The sequence below is a fragment of the Cottoperca gobio genome, chromosome 4 (genome assembly GCF_900634415.1).
Source record: "Cottoperca gobio chromosome 4, fCotGob3.1, whole genome shotgun sequence".
Lineage (NCBI taxonomy): Eukaryota > Metazoa > Chordata > Actinopteri > Perciformes > Bovichtidae > Cottoperca > Cottoperca gobio.
The window spans coordinates 18,946,906-18,969,106 of NC_041358.1; the positions used below are offsets into that span (position 1 = coordinate 18,946,906).

The window sequence follows — 22,201 nt, forward strand, 5'->3', positions numbered from 1 at the left end:
AAGTGCAATTAGGAACGAAGAATGGAAGTTATTTCTTCAGGATTTACCGATTCAATAGTTCAATGTGTTTTAGAGCTGTGGAGACTAAAAATGTTTGTTCTGAAAGAGCCAGAAACATATTGACCAGCTTCAGGGTGAATTCAAGGAAAGCGCATTGATTTGGGATAATGTTAATTCTCAAGTGTCTTCAGTAGCCTGCCTTTGACTCGACTTGTGGTGCAGGCCATTCAGCTGCTTCACTCTCACTGTGTGCACGTGTGTGTTAATGTGCATCACCTGCAATTTCCCGACTGATGAATATTGAGTGTTGACATTTCTTTGAATCCGAGTGGCAGTTCAGTGAGCACAGCTGGAAAAGCTTAAAAGTGAGTCAGTGCCTGGCGCTTCACTCCTTTTGAAACGTGAGTGTGTTTGGCTTATGTATGACACAAACAGCCATCATTGTTAACCATTACCTTTCCAACCACTCTTCCACTCTCTGATTTCTTTCACCCCCCCACCCCCCCCCCCGTGTCTTCCATCCTGCAGAAAGAAAGTGTTCGAAAGGAACTATGACAGTGTGTTGATTACGGACAGATGGAGAACAAACTCCTCCTGTTCTTCTTGTGTATAGATGCTCATTAACACATTTGCAGAAAACATTTCAACATTTGTTAGCAATATTAATTCATTTTAAATTGATCAAAAATAAACAAACATACAATCGCTTACACCACAATGTGTAATGGATAGTGGTCTTGTAGATTCTTCTCAAAACAAATATTAAAATGTATTGAAATCAATTACTCTACAATCAAATGAAAGGGAATAATGACTTGGCATTGACAATGCATGACGCATTAGGCATCATTCATACTGACATTAGCCCCCTATTTAATTAGGATGATTCCAGCATTGACGCAGCGGGCTCAATGTACCTGAAGAAAGACGCCCTAACTACTGCAGCTCCTTGCATTGATGTAACACAGGGCTGTGTTCTGAAATGACTCAGATGAACGCCATATATGTAGAAATCTTTATGGGCAGGCCCTCGAGTAGCCCCTGGACCAGCAGGGGGCAGAGTCTGCGACTGCACCAGCAGAAGGAAAGAAAGGAAACTGCCATTAAAGTCACAATCCTCCCTTCCAAAAAGCAGGAAAATATTTCATTTAAACGATATTGTAGATGTCATAGACTCCTTTTCAGTTCCAGCATCAGTCCAGTGTCTACATCACTCAGCTGGTATAGGGGAGTTACAGTTCCCATGGTAGATGTAGACAAGTCCTTCACAGCGATAATACATCTGAAACACGTCTCCGTATCCATGGTCCCTCCACCAGGTGCACAGCTGCCGGTTCCACCCGCATGCCAGCGAATAAAACAGTTTGGGATGCTCCATTCCGATCATGGTGAAGAAGTCCTGGTCCCCCAGGTGGCCCCTGAAGCGATACTGGTCCGCTAGTTTGGCCACATTGCTAGGCTCCAACAGTTGGTTGTAGAGAGCCGAGTCCCTCATAGCACCTAGGTCCAATAACATCACGCCGCTGTTGAAGCCTGGGAGGCCGTCAGGAGGAGGATCACCTACTCTGGTCTGAGGGTTCTCCTTACGATACTGCCAGAAGGTGTGTCTGAGGAAAGAGGGAAAGAGGTTGGTACAAAATACATGGTTGGAGAACTGTGTAGGAACAGCGGTAATGTTTAACTCTTTTGATAGACCTCTGAATAGGTTGGTTAAATGACATTTGATCAACTATAATATTTTAATCATGTTCTCGTTACTTGTTTCTGCAAGACCAGACCGCATGTGAGAAACAACAGGGATTAATTGTGAAGCAATTGCGGCATACCACGATCTCATGGAATGTCAAGTCTGTTTAATTTCTGTGGTCCAATGTCACAAGAGTTGATGGAAATTCATGCTGTGTCCTATTCCAGTAGTGATATATTGGAGCAAATCTTTTTTTTTTTTTTTAGTTCTTTTTTGGAGGCAATATATTTAACATATGCTCCAATCCTAGGTTGTTGCACATTAAGAAAAGTGAGGGTAAACTCTGTTTCAGTCTACGTTTGCTGAACAAACAGCACTGAGGCCAAAAACAGGAAGAGAGCTGGTCCAGGAGTGTCAGAGCATGTTGGTGTGCCAGAGGCTTGTGCCAACTCAGCACCCTGTTCTGCCAAAGTACCAACTCTGAAGGAGCTAAATGACACAAAGAGCTTCATTCAGCGTTTGTATGCACGGACATTACTGTGTGCACACAAGTAAGACCTTTAGTGGGATTTATTAATATTATCTTATTGTTCAAAGTACAGTGAGCTTTGAGAGGAGGAGCTGCATTTCTCAGAAGTACAGTTCTGAGAAGGGAAGAGATATTTAGCTGGGACAAAAAACCCCTTTGCATCCAAAAAAAGAGAATATTTATACATATACGTGTATATATGAATGTAATCGTTTGCCTATTGAACCCCTGAGACAGACACAACTCATATGGGACTAAATAAAAAAAGCAGGGAGAACACAGGGTCCTGGGTCCTGTCTAATGTCGTACGTTTCTTACAGCAGTAAGAAGCACATGTTGCTGTGGTTTTAATACTTGTATCAGGTCTATAGAGACCACTCGCTTCTGTGATGTTGGTGTACTATTTTTATGTTTTGCTTCAAGAAAGTACAAAATGCTCTTTCCCATACGATGACTCAGTTGCCAGTGCAATGATGTGTCATTGCTACTAACTACAAGGATGAATGGGAATGTACTCTGTATTGCATGAATGTTTACACGCTCTACAGAATTGAGATTATTCTTAGTACTGGCAAAGCCTGGGGAAAACTTCTGTAGATCAACTATTAGTGGAGTAAAGTGTGTTGGCTTAAAACACATGGGAATAAAAGACAGACCAAGTTGTCGCAGGTTAGTCAATTTTGTATATACATTTTTTATTTATTTTTTTAAACACAAAACAAAATCAACCTTTAGGTCACGTTAATAAAATCATCTGAGCTCCGACTGCACTGTTGATGCACTGTTGATGCAGATATGTGGGGAAATTGAGTAGAATAATTATGATTCATATAGTCAAGGATACCTTTCTCTCTCTCTCTGTACAGGTTGATCAAATCTAGTGGGAGCAGCCGATTCTCTGAGTCACGCTTTGATATTATTACTGACCTATATTTAGCAGCTGGAACTTGTCCACACAGTTTAATACAATCCGTTGGTTTGGTAGCTGGGGGATTGTGGCCTCTGTGGAGCATTTCTAATGTTTAAGACATACACTGGGCCTACGTGCGCCGAGACACATTCAGGGTGAGGAAGTTCATATGGGAACATTTACATACTTTTCTGTTCTTCTTCAATTCTTTTTTCATTTCATTGTTACGCCCTTTACTTTTGGGAATTACTTTTGGTCCCTTAAAAAGGAGATACCACGTATAAAATGTGTTGTAATTCCTCCACCATTCATCTGATTTGGATGTAAATACCCTCAAATTAAAGCTGAAAGTCTGCACTTAATTGATGGTTTCATTTCAAGTACTAACTGTACGTTGTATATGCTAATTTTAATATACGCCAGCACACGTTTCTGCCATACGGAACTGTGTGACAGCGCCTTAAGAGATGCGACACAATTGACTTTTTGTTAATTAACATTATACAGTTTTTCTTCTTTTTGTTTTTACACACAAAGCTGTCAGTAGTCTTTTAATAAAACAGATTACTGACATTTTGTTTGGCTGCCCGAGGAGTTTAGTTTCAATAAAGTGGTTAAGAATACAGCTAAGATTTCAAAAATTAAAACTGTAGTTTGACAGATACTGAATTTTGATACTAATGGATATTTGACAGTTTTTTTGACGATGACGACCAAGCAACATAACACAAACAAACGTTTTTGATAAGAATCCCTTAAAGTTGTTTTAAAAAAACGTCAATTTGCCGTTTCACAAGGAGTTACAGTATGTGTTGGACTAATTCTAGGTTCTGACCAGTTGCCAGGCAACCAGTGGAGACTCCAGGAAGTTACTGCTCCCACCTAAGAAATAGTCGGGCATATAGCCCCCACGTCAAATGGCAAATTGACACTTTTACACTACGTTTCTTTTGACACGTTAAACAAATGAAATATGGTGTTAGTTAAGTTTTAGAGGTGCTGGTAGACAGATGTTGTCACTGCTGCAAAGAGATGTTTCCAGTCTGTGTGCTGGCTGACAGATATTTGGTATCAACATTTTCCTCTAACTCTCAGCAAGAAAGTGAATAAGTGTATTTCTCAAAATGTCAGAAAAAAAACTGTGTAATGGTGACACTGAAAACATATGTGGCATTTCTGTTCAGCCAACACATACAGACACTGACATATCTGAGATGAGCCAATATCGGATTAGACATTTTGTCCACAGCCCTCGAGTGAGATATGATGCAAAGGTCCCACATGAATTTAAATGTAAAACCTTTTTATTATACTTTTACAGATGTCAATAAAATACATTAGCAGCATTGTATATGCATGGAAATGTTTTCCAGCAAGTTCGAAATATCATCAGGAACTATTTTGCAGAAGAACTGAATGTGCAAAGGCATGCTTTAACAATTTTTAGCTTAACTAAATCCCTCTCTCAAATCAAATACCTCTGGGTCGTCCTCCTTTTGCGGCATAAAGAATGTGGAAAAGGTTTTTCCAAAATGACACAATAACCTGCCTGCTCATATAAAGCACATGGGATAACTTACAGTATATCAGTCCCTAAATAAGTCATGTTTTTCTGACGTAGCTTCTCCTGGTTCAGCCTTTGAGAGGTTTCAAGGATGAGTACAAATTACATTACACACTTTTCACTGTCAACCTTTCAAGTATCACTTGAAAGGTTGACAGTGAAAAGTGTGTAATGTAATTTGTACTCAAGTCAAGTATCACTTGAGAAAGGGTGAAAAGCATTAGCAGGTGACGGGGACATTCTGTGCCGCTATCCCATCCAAATGTGTTAAAGACGAGAAACAACTCGCTCTCTGAAAGCTGCGTAAATCACTCTCTGACAGAGGGGAGTCTGATTCTGGGGGACACAAATTAATTGTCTGGTCAGTTTCATCACCTTCAAAACAAGAAATTCCCCATTTGCTGCTGCAAGAAGCACACATCATGTTTTGAATACCTTACAATAGAAGGTTTGTTCTAGACTTTAACGCCTTCTGTCCGTTGAGGATTATGATGGTATAATGTTTTCAAGAAAACTAGATGTACTACAGAACAAAGTCAGACAAGTATATCACAGTGAGGGTGCTACATAGCTCACAGCCATCTGACTGTAAAACACTGAGATATGTAGCCATCGCAAAATTAAATATTTCACAGTCAACATTTAATTGAATTCTGTCTTAGAGCGAAACTTGAAAATACGTGGGATGTATCACACAACGGAGAATCAACACATGAAGCATAAAGAGAGGGACTTGCTTCTGGCTAATGTCTCTCATTGTGTATGTGTGTGTGTGTTTGTGGCTTCGACTGTGACACTTGTGTGAGCGGCTCTTGGGTTTATTAAAACATTACAAGTGCAGCTGCAGGGAAAAGACATGGTGCACTTTTTCTAATAATGAACTTTTCAGTGGCAGGATGTGCTCTGAATGCAGCTGGTGGGAGGACGCATTATCCTGCATAATACTCTGCACATTAGCACCAGAACAGAGTGGGAGCTGAGAGCCCTCTACACTCAACATAGGAAAACACAGCAGGTGTAAGGATCGCACACAATGCATCTCATGACTAAAAATATAAATATTTTAAAAGTCCATTGACCACTGGCTAGTGGCTAACGAGCCAGTGTAACCATGCTGGGTGGTTTTGGGGTGCAGTGCAGCAGCATAGACCCATTTCTCTCTTTTCTCCAATTGCTCCGAACAAAAGACAACCCTGATTATAAATTGAAACTTTAACTACTTCCATTAAAGCGTAAATCCCCCATGTAACACCTATAATTTGTACCTGCTAGACAGATGATTCGGTTCTTTGTTCGCTTTTGTAGTGAAAGATATTGGAAGATACTTTTAACTTGTTTTGACTCATTAGGAAATTATTTTTTTCTTATGCAATCGTCTCTAATATCATACAACACCAACTTCAAATCAAAGCATGTTATACTGTTGATGTTGCTCAACCCCAGTCACATGCATGACATGCTTTGATTTGTATCCAGAAATTACACCTGACCCGTCACCACAGCAAGACATATACCACCACTGACTGGGTGGATAGCAATGATGTCTTGGAATGTGCTTCAAAACTCTGAACTGAAAGTCAAACATGCCGGTAGAACGAGCTGATGTCCTTCATGACGCTACACACGTTCAGACTCCACACTGGTCTACAAAGACAGAGAACCAGTGTGCGACACTTTTTATAAAAAGGAGTGTGTCCGTTCCCGCAGGTCCAACATTAGCAGGGACTTCCCCGGGTTAGTAACTCAGTGACAGGGCAGAGATACAGATCTGTTTGGAGAAGCTGGTGCCAGTCGGGAGTCTGGCAGGAAAACTACTACTCACAACAGAGTACGCTTTACTGTCTCACATGCACACAACAATACACTGATGCACGTACTTATTTCCCACAAACCTTTCACACAATGACAACCATGTTGTCCAAAAACTTAGGAATAGTTTGTTGTAGTGCATGGGTCTTCAACAGTGACCCTAAGGGGGTCAAATTATTGTTTTAAAATGTTTTGAAAGTTTATTTTCTTTAAGTTAAGTCTAAAATACACATTACAGCAACATATTATTTGCGAAGATAAATCGGCCTAGTAAAACAAACTATTTAATTTATAGAACATTGATGATAGTCAAACAGCTACCCAAGAATCATGCTGCATGAGCAAACATATGACATCATGAGCTAGCTAATCTAGATGGCTCAGGACATTTATAATTCTCCATTTATTACTGCATTTATTCTCCATTGATGACGAGGCGGTGAGATATCTTAATATGTCTTCTAACTAAAATCAAAATGTTCTGAATTGTTGTTTCATTCACAACGTTGTTAAAACCACCTGGCTGTATGTTTATCCCAGTAAGCAGCTGCTACATGAATAGTTCCCACCTGACCTCGTTTCATGTAGTGTTACTCACACACGCAGGGACGTCCTGTTTTGATGCTGTGTTTGGATGGAAAACAGTGAAGTAGTCTAAACGAAGCAAGCATGTTTATGTCACTGTCTTTGAGAGGGACGGGAAACTCAGCTCAGGAACACGCACGCACGCACGCACGCACGCACGCACGCACGCACGTAATGAAAGTAATGACAAAGAGTAAGAATCCTACTAAGCATTTGATGCTAGCTTTAAATACTTGTTTTGTCTCTTCCACTAACATCCTTCCAGCGTGCACATTGATAAAGGTATGAGCTGTGTTCATCGAGGAGAATAATCTGATGTAGGGAAAATTAATACAGCCAGTTAGAGAAGGTTATGTGGATCATATCAGTGTTTGTCAGTTCTGTGATGAACAGATTGTTTATTTACTCCAGACAAGTCTAACAAAGAGACAGGAGAAACATCTGAGTCACAGGTTGAGAACAAAACATTTCCAGAAAAGAGGAGTCATTCTGCCAAATCCTCAAATATTTAAGCGATATGAAAAACCTAAAATAGCTCATTCATGAAAACAGCACGTCAGTGTTGCAGCTCTTACTCCTGCAGCTCCTGCTGCATCATTGACAGTAGACTTTGTATTTGAAGACAGTCTGATCATTTACATCTCTAGTCTTATCCCAGGTTTGATTTTATATTTGACCATCATTGAAACACATTTGAAATGTTTCAGGTTGCATTTCATTCACCATGAAAGTCCTGGACTGACAAACATTACATGGATCATCAGAAAGGCCACTAATGGTCTCTGTTAAGTTGTGCCTGTAGTTTGGAAATGACAGACTGGTAACACTGCTGAGGTTCTTGTGAATCAGTCTGTATGGGAGAAGTCTGATGTTCTTTCTCACTTAGAAACTGTGAATGTGCAAGTGAGGCCCATGAAAACTAAAAATCCATCTGGTGACAACAATTGAGTGAGATTGGTGCCATGGCTTTTAACCCAAAGGATAGTGCTGATGTGGCTGTTCTCGACAATTCCATGCATAAATATAGCATATCAGCATTGCAAAATGAACTTTCATCAATCAGTTTGATGATTTTTAAAAACTTTTTTAAACCAGATTATGTACAGACCAGCTCATAGTGTAGACACACTGAATGACTGTAATCAGTTTATGGCTGCTGTGCACTTGACCATCTTGTATGAATTAAATCAGGAAGAATTGGTCCAAAAAATGTCTCTCCATCTAAGACCAGGGATCTATTTATTGAAAACATAACTGAGTCCACAGACTTTTGGTTTAACACATTTATATCACAAAGTATTGTTCACTAATATATGATGTGTTGTGCCACACTGCCTACCTGTAGACTGGCTGCATCTCTCTGGTGATGCCTATTACGGCTCCTGGAGGAAACTGGTCAAATTCTTGGAAAAGGTCCCTGATGTTGGTCCTGTATTTAAGGTCCAGGTCAAGCTGAACTATGCGCGTCAGACCTGAAATAAGAGCAGAACACATTAATAAAGCAGCAACAACAACATCTGAATTTCTCTGATCAACATCATCCAGTGACCGGCTGCCTGCCTAATCACTTCCAAGAGTCCAGGAATACACAATTACACGAAATAGGAGCAGACTCCGACAAGACTCTTGACAAGCTTAAGCCTTTTTGACCTCCAGGGGTGTTTTCTGTGTAGAAAGTTGAGCATGAGTATAACAAAAAAAAGTGCGTGTTTGGCAGTTGTGAGCGTACATACAGTAAATCATTAACACAGCTGTTTTTGGATGAAATGGTAACAGCAATATCCAGGATATGCAGGCCCTCATCAGTTCATTGTTTCAGCTTCCTATGTTTTGCTGGTAGGCATGGTGATGAAAGGATGGGAAATACTTAGGAGCGGTTTGCCGGGGGCACAACAGGATTATTGAACTGACGAAAACACTCGTCAGCTTAAGATGAACTGTCAAAGATGACGGCCTCTAGTTCGAAGGCAGTAAACATGTATTGGCAGACGGTCGATTTGACAACAACTGAAGAATTGTTACGACTGTTGAGATGATGAGTACTTAAAAATAATGAGCTGCATGGGTTTCCTGCATTATGGGCCTTCAGAGCTCAAATCAACATGAGCTGGTGAGTTCTTCAGCAAGTGTATACTTTGTAAGATAATTATAATTCCGGCAGTACATAAATGTGTACTATAATAAAGAGGCAAAAATGTGATGACTCATCCATCCTGTATGTAAATAAGATGTAAAAGCAAGGTTAATAAACATAATTCTTCATTCTAATTATCCGTCATAGTATTATTTTATAGAAAGGTGTACAATGCAGGACTATACTCGAGGCCGGACATCACAAACGAAAGGAAAAAAAAAAAATCACAACTTTGTGAAGTTGGTGCTGCAAAGATATTTGAGCGGGGGATTCTGGTGAAACAAGGGGTGGAAAAAGTAGACTCAGCAATGAAGCAGCGACCCGTTTTCTGTGCTCTCCAAACAAGGAAGCTGCCATCACAATGCCTTCATGTACTGTGGCAACAGAGAGGGGCTCGGATGACTAATCTACGAGTGGTCATCGGTGTTTGTTTGTACTGACGGGGCTTAACTGGTGGGAGAATAACAGGAAGAGGGCATGGAGTTGTTACAACACCGTGATGTGGTGGGTTTGATGTTAGATCAATGACTCTAAACAAAGTCCTGCGAAGGTGAAAGTATGGCAGTGTTTGATCGCAGCAAATGATTCCGATAAAAAGGTGATTTTAATTCATTACAAGACTAGTGTATGGTATAGTGTTCTTCTACCGATAGATATTCTTATCATAAGAACGGTAACTAGTCAATGAGTGAAGCATTGCTGCTGTTATTACACCGCAACTAAAGCTGTGTCTGTGTCTGACATTAAGCACATGTTGAACATTCCTCATGCTCACATACATGACTCGATACAAGAAGTAATGCCACCTCTGTTATAAAGTGTCTGCCGATAACAAGAGGGCCATCGGACTTATTGACACCAACTGAGGTCCAAACTATCCAGAAAATACAACGTGGCACCGTATGCTTATTGGTTAAAGAGCTGTATATTTTGTGTATGTTTAAAAACATACGTCCATGACAAAACCATTTTATGATTAGCAGAAGCATAAAGGGAAAAACATTATCTTGAAAACTGTGTGAGACAGATTCTGCAGTAGCAATTAGTGTATTAGTATCTCAGGCTTGACAGCTTTCTTATTTATAGAAAGCTGGGTATGAGCCTGAGGAGACGAGAGATAGTGGCATCTTGTTCTTACCCCACTTGCACCTCTTTATCTTCCTTCATGTCCTCTCAGCAGGAATTAAAAGGAGGGGAAGAAGCAACAGTTTTTTTTTTTGTAAAAAGGAACTTACCTACACAGACTAAAGTCTTTCTGCTGTCGGTGCACAACTGTTCTATACTGCAACCTCAATGTAGCCAGTGTGCATATCCATGAAACATTAGTTACATTTGCGTATTTTAATTGCTCATACAATCACACAACAATATTTTAGAGGTGACAGTATCAATACATTATTCAATTAAATTATTATTTATAACAAATGTGAAACTTGTATACGTTTTCTTTCACACTTGTTAAAGATTAAAACATATATGGTAATGGTAGTTTTGGCAATTTTCACTGAGAAATACCTAAAGCATAAAGCAAACTCTTCTTAATCATGGCGGACCTCAGCTCAGAGTTATTGGTCTTGTAAGGATGAAGAACAGACGTACGTAATACAAATAAAAAGGGGGTTCAAATTACGCTTGGCCCAGTGTGTGGGTGTTGCAGGAATAATGTTGTTAGCGATGCTAAAGAACTCACCTGAGGCTCTGGTCAGATCAGAGTAAACCTCAACTCAGCCACATCAACAAAACAACAGAGACACTGTCATCTAAAATCACATTTTTTTCCAGGAAAAAAGTGGGTCAACCTCATTAAGCCCTAATATAAGTCATGATGTGAGCACTTACAGTCTACTCATAAGGGTCATTGTTGTCAGCTTTCACAAAACATTCAGCGGAAAACACCCTGCCTTTTTTTTTTCAAAGGAGGGGATCACTTGAAATTCATTTTCACCCTCGTTATGTTTCCATGTATGCAAAGGTTAATGCGTTTCCTGCTGCAACAATAAAACTGTCTACTGCTGTTTGCAGTGATCAGGGACCTCTTGTCACATACACTAGTTAGACAATGTCTCTAGAGAAAACATAAACAGGATTCAGAACATGAGTTTATCATTAGATAAAAGTCAATAGTTACAATGTTGCTTTTCACATTTTATCTAATTATCCCCCTTTTCCCTAAAGAATTATAAACATAAGAATATCTTTTTTAACTGACAAGAGTAGGCAGAACTAGTTTTGCTGGACTGCAATCCAAGTTTGACTTTTTTTCCAGCATGATGCTATTACTTTAGTTTAAATTATGAAAATATGCTGGTTAGTCGGATTGAATATTAAAAGAAAAGCCATGCCCGTTTAATATTTGCTGTCAGTTCATCAGCCACAAAACAGTAAACAAACAGATCTGCTGCAGTTACATGAGCGACAGAATGAATAGCTAGCTGAGCTACGCTATGACACCTGTCAATCATTTAAGACTGTTTAAGCCTTCCAGCCACCCACTGACTACACTCAAACAACTTCACATGATTACTGATTTACAAAAACATTAACCTCAAAATGATTTTATACGAATAAATCACAATCTTTTTATGTCTTGTTTTTGTAAACTTTGTATCAAAGTAGGATATTATCCGTCTGATATTAATGTAATTGTGGATTCAAGGGATGCTCAGTAAGACACATTGACTCTTTCCACTAGTGAGAGGAAGTCGGGACATGTAAATATTAAGCTCCAGCGCCGCTGTGTTATCAGCTCTGGAGAAACGGAGTAGGAGGTCGGATTATAGCATTATATCTGCTACTATGTCTGTTTAGTTACACCGTTTGTTTGAAGCAATAGAAATTATTAAAAGCTTTCTGGTGCTTCATCTTGCAGTTTCACCAGATGGCTGCCAAGAGGCAAATAAAGATAGAACCTAAAAACTATTGCAATAAATCAGCATTTTTGACATCCATCTGCTGTGTAATGTTATGCCTGTGGGATAACCAATAGTTTAGCTTCCAGGTACCACCTTTCTCCCTTTAGCAAAGCAATTCACACATCAGCGGTGCCATTTCTGCCTGAGATGGAAAATGGAGGTGGAGGTTGTGGGAGAGACTCAAGTCCCAGCATGTTGAGACCTCTAGAGAGGAAACAAAACATGGAACACCTCCACCAACAGCAAGTGTTTCTTAGAAACCGTATCATTAATTACAACAGGTTTCCGTTGAGCAATAATATTTCTCATCCTCCAAGGACAGATGGAGTGAAAATAGAGTCCTACTTTTAAAGCCATTTGTCTGCTGACTGCAACAACAACTGTCACATATACAGTATCTCACATACATCTTTTAATATCTTCCCTTAGCAAATGTATCGTGATATATTATTGAAAGCTGTTTTGCAACATCTAATAGCTATTTAGCTGATCCTATAAAATATTGTTGAGTATAAAATAGACTGTTTTGATGACGTGTAGCCTCCATAGGTCTAATAAAAATAAAATGCAGACCTCAAATTATTTCTTCTTCTTCTTCTTCTTCTTCTTCTTCTTCTTCTTCTTCTTCTTCTTCTTCTTCTTCTTCTTCTTCTTCTTCTTCTTCTTCTTCTTCTTCTTCTTCTTCTTCTTCTTCTTCTTCTTCTTCTTCTTCTTCTTCTTCTTCTTCTTCTTCTTCTTCTTCTTCTTCTTCTTCTTCTTCTTCTTCTTCTTCTTCTTCTTCTTCTTCTTCTTCTTCTTCTTCTTCTTCTTCTTCTTCTTCTTCTTCTTCTTCTTCTTCTTCTTCATTAGACTTGCTGAAATCTCCCACTCTGCAAGTTAGAGGATGTTACATTTCCAGCCCTCCCACTTGCAGCTGCTATTTATATTTATGGATATGACGTTTGTTGTTTCGCCGTGTCTTTAATCATAAGTAAAGTTCTGTGTCTGCTGTGAGGCTGAAGAGTTTCAGGAAACTAGTACCCCCAATAAGGCAAGCACATTATGCCCTTTAGAGATAAAAGGGCACAAAGCAGACGGGTGCACGTGTGGTTGATCAATAATAATTTCAAGGACACAACGTGAGACACTGTTAGGCCCCAGACCGCCCCCCTCCCATGTGTCTGACCCTTTTATGCCAAATTTCCATCGATGGGGTTTCACGTGAACGGCTTGCTACCGTCTTCATCGTTGTTGCGTTCCGACTAATGGCTGTTAATTATCGTTGAGGCTTTTGTGAATTAATACTGAGACACGTAGAGACTGGGCCAGATCTATTTTGTCCGTATTGAGCTTTTTCTTTTGTGGTTAATCTAAGTTTGTTGTAAACAAAATAACTTTATTTCACCAATTCAACCTGGTTTCCTGTCGCTTCCCCTTCCTCTAGTGAGCTGCGTATTAACAGACGCCATCAGACACACCTGCAGCTCCTACAAGGGACTGCTTGGGGGGGAAAAAAACAATGTTTGTCATACAAAACACCCGATGCCACACTGGAAATATGTTTTAAATTCTGTCAAAACAACTTTGTGCTTCACCACAATTTACTTCTCAGAGTTGACAGCTGAGTGAAAACCACATACTCAAACATTTCCCCTCCGAAGAACAATCTTTTATTTATCATCCAGATTTGCCTTAAGGCTCTTCTTCTGCTCCTTAAGTGATATCCTGAGTAATGTAAATAGCATTCTTTGATGTGCTTAAAAAACCTTGAAGAAAACCCGAATTTGACCACAGGGGTTGTCAAGCCTTCAAATGTGGACAGGCAGCATCTATCTTTGGTGAAAGCTAATAAATGAAGGAGATTGAGCTTCCAGCTCCTGCAGACGACTCCAATTTCCAGAACTGCCAAGTTTATGAAAATAGTTTATTGCATGTAACTGCTGAAAAACTCTTCGCTTCAGAGTGAAAAACAGATCACTACACCCCCCTGTTGATGATAGGTCAACCCCCTATTCAAACGTTTTTATCATCTCTAAATCGTCTCAAAAGTCATGACCTTAAGTGTCAACATTGAAAACACAATGATCGAAAATGTTTCCCTCGTACCCACTGTGCACCTTGATTTACAGTTTAAAAACCTAAAATAGGACGGTGCCCTGCTGTCTGATAGACGGAGACTTCAGGTTGTGTGCCTTTGGTGACAGTTGATTCAAAGCCCAGTGGTTTGGTTCATTTGTGGAGTGATGCCCCATGCTGCACATCCACTGAAGTGAACCACAACAGAGAGATGGCTGCCATCGGTCAGCACCAACACAGGGGGCACTAATGTGGGCAGCAGAGACAGAACACACCCTTCCCTCCTCACTCTCCAGGGCCTCTGCAGTCTGCCACGTGTCTCTCAGATACTGCCTTTTTCCAGCTGTGCACCAGCAGTGCCAGGCTAGAGAAGTGAGCATTAATTTAGAAAATGGTCTGCCAGAGAATAAAAGCAGAATACTCATTTTAAAAACTATATTTAGTATTTTAAAAAAATGCGTTTCTTAGATTTAATGCGTAGGCCCTTTTCTGGGCCAACAGGTAAATTAAGTAATTTAATAAAGTGAAACACTGCCCACTAACCCCACTGCAAATGTAAAGGAGTAACTCCAACAACCTGCTGTTAATTTTATGTTGAAGGATTTTCAATACATAGAAAAAAATATTAAACATCAATCAAATCTAAGTTTTTTGTTCTGTTTTCTGTTTGATTACATCATTAATGTCTGTACATGTTTTAATTATGATCTGTTGAAAAACACCCAAAATGCTTGTACATGTACTTGACATCTTAAGGACATGTTGACATGTTTGTAGAACGAAATCCCAGAGACAGAGATCTCAAAACATCTGCAAATAAAACCAAAACTATCTACATGGATATTTAATAATAAGGGTAAGACACATTTAATCAGACACACTTATAGATCAGCCATAACTGTGAATCTTAAGCCAAATCTATGCTTGTTTAACTGACAAAGAAATGTGACAACATTCGCTTTTTCTTACTTTCAGGCATGATGTGATGCATGGCAACAGACAGGAAGAAAATGGCGTCGCTGTAGTAAGCCCCAGAGCCAGCGCTGAAGTACTTCTGCATGGCCTCCACAATAGGGAACAGCTTCTGTGTGAGGGCTACCACGTCATGGAACAACACCTGCAGATCGGCGGCAGATCAACACAGTGGAGTCACGTTAGTACAACACAGTCCCAACTGAAAATATGTAGAACCACTTAAGATATTTATATGACCATTGGTACATATTAACCTATACAAACATTATCTGATAGCTCTAAGTTCACAAGTGACATACGCCTATTATGGGAATATTACTTTATACGCATCTGACTGACAATTCGTTTAAAAAACACATGTACTTCTTTCATTTAGGTCATTTAAAATCAGAACAAAGCAATAATGACAAGCTGTACAGAGGAAAGGAAGGCACGGGTCAAAAGTGTGCAGATTTGACCATAAACATGGGAAGTGACTCGGAGGAATCTGACCCTCGCTTGCCACTAAAAGCATAAGAAAAATAGATATAAGGGTAAACAAAAAGAAGTGTAACACTCTACACTTGTAATTGTCAAAGTTTTGTTGTCTGCACATGATGCATCATGGCAGCTGATCAGACAGTCTTACTGATCTACAACTAAACGCCGTCTGCTTGTGTCCGAGTTCCCTGCCTCTCAGTGCTCCTCCTCTGAGCTTTAAATTACGCAACAGCTGCGAGACAGCGGTCTCTGCTCTGATCATGTACAGTAGATATACAGTAGATTACTGAAAGGGGATTAAATAAAATACAGTAAGCACTGATTATCATTAAAGCTTTCCGGCTGGAGGAAAATAATGTGTTGGTTTGGGACAAACAGTGTTTCCTAAGGAGATTGTGCCGTTTTCTGGTTAAGCCTGACATCAGTAAGTGTGTATGTTAGAGGCCTCAGATAAACAATATGTCGTATTACAGTAGGCCCATGTGCCTCAATGGGCAAAAATCATTTAATAAACCCTGGCATACTAAAGGTAAACCCTCTGTGAAAAATCAGTGCTGTCCGGGACTGCTGTTGGTAATGTGATGTAATGGCACATAAATCATATAAAGTGATATTGCTTAAGTCCGTAAGTATAATTCTCACTCACTGGGACTGCAAAGGACACATTTTCATTTGACGGGTTTATTAGATTTCCATAACTCGGCCAAAAAACAAAACGTACGGTTGTTATACGAGCTGCATGACAGAGTTAATATCAGAACCTGTGTGCGCTGTTTCATATGAAAGAACACATTTGGAAACGCTACAAGAATGAACACTACATGGAGAGTCTCATTTTCCACTTTTGCTGCTCTGGTTTAGTTTGGTCTATTTGCACAATTATTTAGATTATTAGAGAATTAATACAATTATTTATTACTAAAACTACATATTACGTACTTCATTTTAGTGCAGGAGAGGAAGGAAGCCTGAAATGCTTATTCAGAGTCCACAGGAAGACAAGTAAGTCAAATTAAGGTAAAAGAGTGACAATTATGTCTTCCGCTGCAATAAATATTGTTTATTACCAATAACTATGATGAGAGAAAATGATGCGAGGACGGACTACCCTAAATCTACCTTTTATAGTATCTTGTATGTTTAAATCAACTATGTTGTATGGCCTTCCATTAACAATTCATGGAGGTATCGCAGCCAAACCAAGTTTATTACTTTCCCCAACCGGCCACAATAAATAATGCAACAAGTTCTTTAAAAAATAGTTTGACATATTTCTAGCATAAAGTGTGATTTGCTCAACACATTGTTCTACGTTAATATACATGACCCTTATTGTGTGTCTTTTGAAGATATTCACTTCAAAGATCTTATCAGTTTTAGTGTACGCTATATATAGAATATTTTCACCGCTTTACCTTGCCGTCAGCCCTCTCCTGACGCTTTTTTCTATGCTCTCTTCAAATACAGGATCTAAAAACAGGGTCCAAAGACGTTTTACAAATTGACTGCTTGTTTTTGTACGTTCTGAATCCCGCTAAATTTACTTGTGATTTTCCCAATTGTCATTTACATGATATTGATATATTGCATGTACACTCTTACCCCAAATCATATCACAACACTGTGTTATCTTGTGCTAATGACTGAACAGCAACGAAGCACAAGTCTCCAGTATGTTGTGTGAATGACGGTCAGCAGTAATGAGCACAGACTCTGGGCAGTGTGACTCTGCAGGCTGTTTGTTGCGAATGTCAAGTGGTTCACTGAATGTACCACCATTGAGAAGTGATGGAGGTTAAAATTCTTGCATAACTTGCTGTCGTAATGATTTATCTAAAAAGGAACACAAGGGTAAAAGGGAACGAGGCTCGAGATGAGCAGGCAAGGATGTGAACGTCAGCCCCCGGGGAGTCCGAGTGCCATCTGTAACTTTGGCAGGACTTAAGTGTGCGCCTGTTTGTGTGCACTTCGATAGAGACAGAGGAGACAGTGGCTGTACTTGTGTCAGTGGTGGCGGCAGAACATCATGATTAATTATGTCAAACCATGACGTTTAAAAGCACTGGTGTGGAATGATACCATGACTATGATAAAACCACTGGGAGTAGCGCCTGCTGGTACGATTTATGGAGCATGTAACTTTGATTTACAAAAGCATGTAAGAAAGAGTTGCATTCATGTACTAACTGCAGCCTGACTGATACATCAGCGTTGATATTTTCAGCCAGTTTTAGTTTATCATAGATATACTGGCATCAATGTGAATGTAAGCCGATAATTAAGACATACAGGCCTACACCAACAATATATATCTGCAATATGCTACGATAAGCCGATATATCTGCCTCGCAGATTTATTAGTTCAGCCTCAGTCAAAATGTAAAAAAATAAATAAGAAAATCCAAATCTAGTATAAGTCCGGCTCTACACAATTTAGCTTTAATGCATTGAGAGCACACACTACCAACCCCTAACGGCACCATAGATTGAGGTTAGTGAGTAAATATCTCACGATATTTATACTGTATTTCTACAGTAACACTCTGTTCTAGATTAAGCTTTTTCTAGCTGGTTGTCATTGCCAAAATGTTATTAACAGCGACACTTGTATTGTTTTTCACGTTGTGAGTCTGTGTGACATCATGGCAAAATGTGGTCCTGGAGACAACTTCTGTAGTGGGAACTAGCACAGAAGACATTTTGAGTACTTTGAACGGTGTTTATATTTCTGTCTGGCTGTGGACAGATTTTGTCACAAGACAGCATCACGACCGTGCAACATGAAGCCACTAAACGGGCCATTGGCTAGATAATCTCTGCATGTCAGTTTGGCCTGTATTTTAAGAAAGAGTTCTTGTTTAGCCCTCTCTAACAAAACACATCCATTTAATTTAAGTGTGCTTGTGCAGTATTTTTACATTACACACTTCAGTTGTGCTCCTAGAAGACTTTGAGCTTGGTCTGGGTACAGAGAGTGAAATGAGCAGAAAGCAATCCCGACCCACAGGCTCAAAACTGCCAAGATGCCAAGCTGAGTAAACCTCGAACCAACCCAAGCAGGCATGGGATCAGCCTGAGCCAATACAGAGCTGCAACAACACCAGATGTTGTCGAGGATGAGACATTCCTGAGAGGAAAGGCCTAGCAGGTGAGGAGAATTTGGAAAGGGATAAGTCATTTGTAAACAACTTCTATGATCTTGTGGTCTGAGAAGAATACAAAAGAGGAGAAACTGGGCAAGACATTGCATGCAACAGAAAGAGCAACAGAGAGGGAACATAATATTCTGTTTTGGCAGAGAAAACACAGTAGGGGAGGGATACGTCCATGGGTGACAAATTAGTTTGGCAGGCCAACACTGCCCCCATGTGGTTCAACTTTAAACAGCAACTACAGTCAATGTGTTCGTCTTAAACGAGGATTTCTTATTTCTTCCTGTTAGAAATGTGTCAAAATGATGTGTTTAAGTGCAAAAATGACCTAGTCAGAAGATAACTTGTGAATGCTCTATTGATTCCAACTCTGAAGGGTTGGATGTTGAACTAATAAAACAAAATACATTTGCAATATTAGCTTCCATCAATCTGCCCTCACTCAGCTCCATAAATACATTCTTTATAAAAGAAACTAACAATTTTAATAGCATAAGACCAAACTCAAGTGGTTTCAATGCACATCAACGGCAACTAGAAATAAAACTCATCATTAAGTCAAACATTGTGAGGATTTGTTCTTATATTGAAATCAATTGATAACAGAGCCCTGGTACAGTGTAAACACATTTTTAGACTGCCTACCTCATACTTAAACGTTGCATCAAGGAGAAATTCCTGCAGCATCCTCTCTCCCAGTTCTTTGCTGGCCTGGTCGCTCACAAAATGAAGGACCAACACCTCTCCTTCCATGAAGTTTCCGTGCTTAACCATAGACAACATGGCCACCCTGAACTTGTCCTGCAGGCTCCGGCTCTTGTCCACCTTGGTGAACATCATGAGTGCATGGTAGCGTTGGTCACCAGCGCTACCAATGTCCCCCTTCCTGTACCTAAATCCCTCGCTCGCTCCTCCCACATCTCGCTCTTCTTCTTCTTGCTCATCAGATGCAGCTGGGTGCAAGAGCCTGGTGTCCACAGTTAAATCAGCATCGTTTCTGTTGGCGTTGTGGGTGGCCTGGGTCTGCTTGATCCTCTTTGTGGTGCTGGAGAAGTTCTGCCTCTCTGAGCCAAAGTAGTAAAAAGCTGCAACAGCAAGTGCAGCAGCCAGGAGAAGCATAAACTGATAGGACCTGAAAGTACTGATCCTACCCATGATTCTGGCTACCAGTCTGAGGATGCCCATATCTCCCTGTTGGTGTCATGAGAGTAGGGGTGTACAAAGCAATACAGTCACCATTTTATGTCCCTCCAGTTCATAGTTATTTTTGGTAAGTTTCCAACATTTCCTGTAAGAGAAAGAATACTCATTTTAGTCTTGATGCACAGAAATTGCACTAGTAATAAAGGATTCAATTGTGTGAACTGACTTCCAGTATGATACACTCACATTTAAGAATAAAAAAAAATAAAAAAAAGGTATTTATTAGGTACATTAATTTTAGCATGAAAAACGTTTAGTGTGAAAACATTTTCTGCACTTTTTATTAATAAACTGACGTGGAAACATTTTATTTGTATATAGCTTGATTACAATCCAAAATTCACTTTGAATAATATCCTCGAATATCCAATTCAAGTATAAACACATTTTATGTAATCTATCTAATTTCTTACCTGAATTTTCAACATTTTCCTACTATTATACTATTTAAGTGCTTTTCTGCAGGTGTCTTCACCTCGACTAAGTAAATGGAGTGTCCTGACACATGTGCAACTTGTATGCTTATTATTCTTATTTTATCTTTTTTTTTTTTTTTTTAAATGTGATCTTTCCATCTTCATAGTATGGAAGCTCATTTCCACTTATGTGATAAAAAAAAAAATCATGTATGGTTTTATGAGAAACTTTCTCGAAATAATGACCTAATATCTCTACATTTTTATTTTGAGAAAGTGTATCCTTATTCTGAGAAACTAAGTCATTATTTTCAGATAAATGAATCATTAGTCAGAACGTTTCTGATTATTTTGTGATAGTAAGTAATTATTTCAAGAAAGTTTGTCTTTAAAACGACTTTTATCCATCACAAGTTTTTATGTTATTTTTTTCTTTTACTTGCAGAACTGGACTTCCATACATATTGCACCGTTTGAAACTTATTGGAAAATATACTAGTTTCCCAAAGCTCTGCAGGACAGTGTTTACATACATTTCGGGCCAATGTTGCATCGTAAACACTTACGTCTATAAAGCTCTAAATCCCAATTGTTACCATGCACAGAACATATAATTTACCTTAACAGAAAAGAGGCAGACTACTTGCCTGTCTCATGTCGCTGATCTCTGCAGTTTCATCTTGCAAGCTTGTTCGCCCTGTGTAACTGGATCCTCACGTTTCTGAAGCAATGCTACATTTGCAAACGTTACACTGACATTAACGACACCGTTAACGTCCACGGAATGGCATATAATCCAAATACCTGCAGCAAGAAACACTGCAGCAAACTGTTGACATGCCAATTGGTTTCCGAGGATGCTAAATTAGCAAGCGACGATTTAGCGCCTATATGTGGGTCGTTGAGTCCGACGCTGTTTGTTTAACCTGAGCACAAAGCCAAGTTGTTTGATTGTTTAAAATTGCTGATGCATCTTTGCATACATGTGTCGTTCTAACGGTATCACGGTGTTTGTATGGCTTTGTGATTTCGAGAAGAAAAACGGTAATACGAGTATTTGGAGAAATCACTAGCTAGCAACCTAGCAACAAAATGCTCTGACGCAATTTTAGCCACACCCACTTTTGGTTCAGCCGTATTCCGAGCCATGCTGCCTTTATGGACTGCTGGAAAAATGCATGTTACAATTTTGACATCAACGACTCAACAATGGCTGTAGATGAGTTACATTTTATTAAAAAAATACTTTTTTATGCCAAACATAGCCTTTATATAAAACAATTTTGAAAAATATAAATAACTCAACTAAGGGATTAATGGAGTTGCAGAAATGTGTCAAAACAATCGGTTAGGTTGTTTAATGGAAACATAATAACCTAAGGAATCATATTGATATATTGTAAATCATGCACATTCTCCTTGTTGTCCTGTTTCTGGATCTCAATGTAAATATCAAAGGTGGAAGTAACTAAGTAGCCTACATTAACTGACATGCTTTATTTCAGTATTTCCATTTGATCATGCTACTGAATTTCAGTGGGAAAATAATGTACTTTTTCTTTCACTACATTTATTTGACAGCTATATTTACAAGTTACTTTCCATGATGACATTTTACAAGATCGTGACTGCTAAACCGCTCAGGTCAATATATCAGCTGATTCGAGTTTATTGAAGATGTGTTGGTATAGGTGTATATCTCTGCCAATAATAAGTAACAAGATATTGCAGTACAGAAATGCCATAATTAATTTGAGGCCATTTACAAACAGTGTGTTGTATATTACATC

The 22,201-nt window shown here is 39.3% G+C and overlaps 1 protein-coding gene across 3 annotated transcripts; it reads right to left on the reverse strand.

Annotated features, from left to right (window-relative positions):
- Positions 1-501: 501 nt before the first annotated feature.
- xxylt1 (xyloside xylosyltransferase 1) lies at positions 502-21,502 on the reverse strand. 3 transcript variants are annotated; one of them, XM_029430369.1, is made up of 5 exons: positions 21,059-21,502; positions 19,438-20,080; positions 15,155-15,302; positions 8,424-8,556; positions 1,211-1,607 (listed from the first exon to the last, which is right to left on the reverse strand). In XM_029430369.1, the coding sequence occupies exons 2-5, from the start codon at positions 19,975-19,977 to the stop codon at positions 1,211-1,213; spliced, it is 1,218 nt and encodes a 405-aa protein (XP_029286229.1). In that variant the 5' UTR covers positions 19,978-20,080; positions 21,059-21,502. The 3 variants fall into 3 exon arrangements, with proteins under 3 accessions (XP_029286231.1, XP_029286229.1, XP_029286230.1); XM_029430370.1 differs by having other exon boundaries at positions 21,031-21,502; XM_029430371.1 differs by lacking the exon at positions 21,059-21,502 and having other exon boundaries at positions 502-1,607; positions 19,438-19,977.
- Positions 21,503-22,201: the final 699 nt, after the last annotated feature.

What these genes read in the sequence shown, in the direction of transcription:
- xxylt1 (XM_029430371.1), bottom strand. Translation starts at nt 19,977, where the DNA reads ATGGGCATCCTCAGACTGGTAGCCAGAATCATGGGTAGGATCAGTACT. An exon ending in GCATCACATCATGCCTGAAA is followed by an intron (nt 8,557 to 15,154) that starts GTAAGAAAAAGC and finishes CTCTTATTTCAG; the next exon opens with GTCTGACGCGCATAGTTCAG. An exon ending in GAGATGCAGCCAGTCTACAG is followed by an intron (nt 1,608 to 8,423) that starts GTAGGCAGTGTG and finishes CTCTTTCCTCAG; the next exon opens with ACACACCTTCTGGCAGTATC.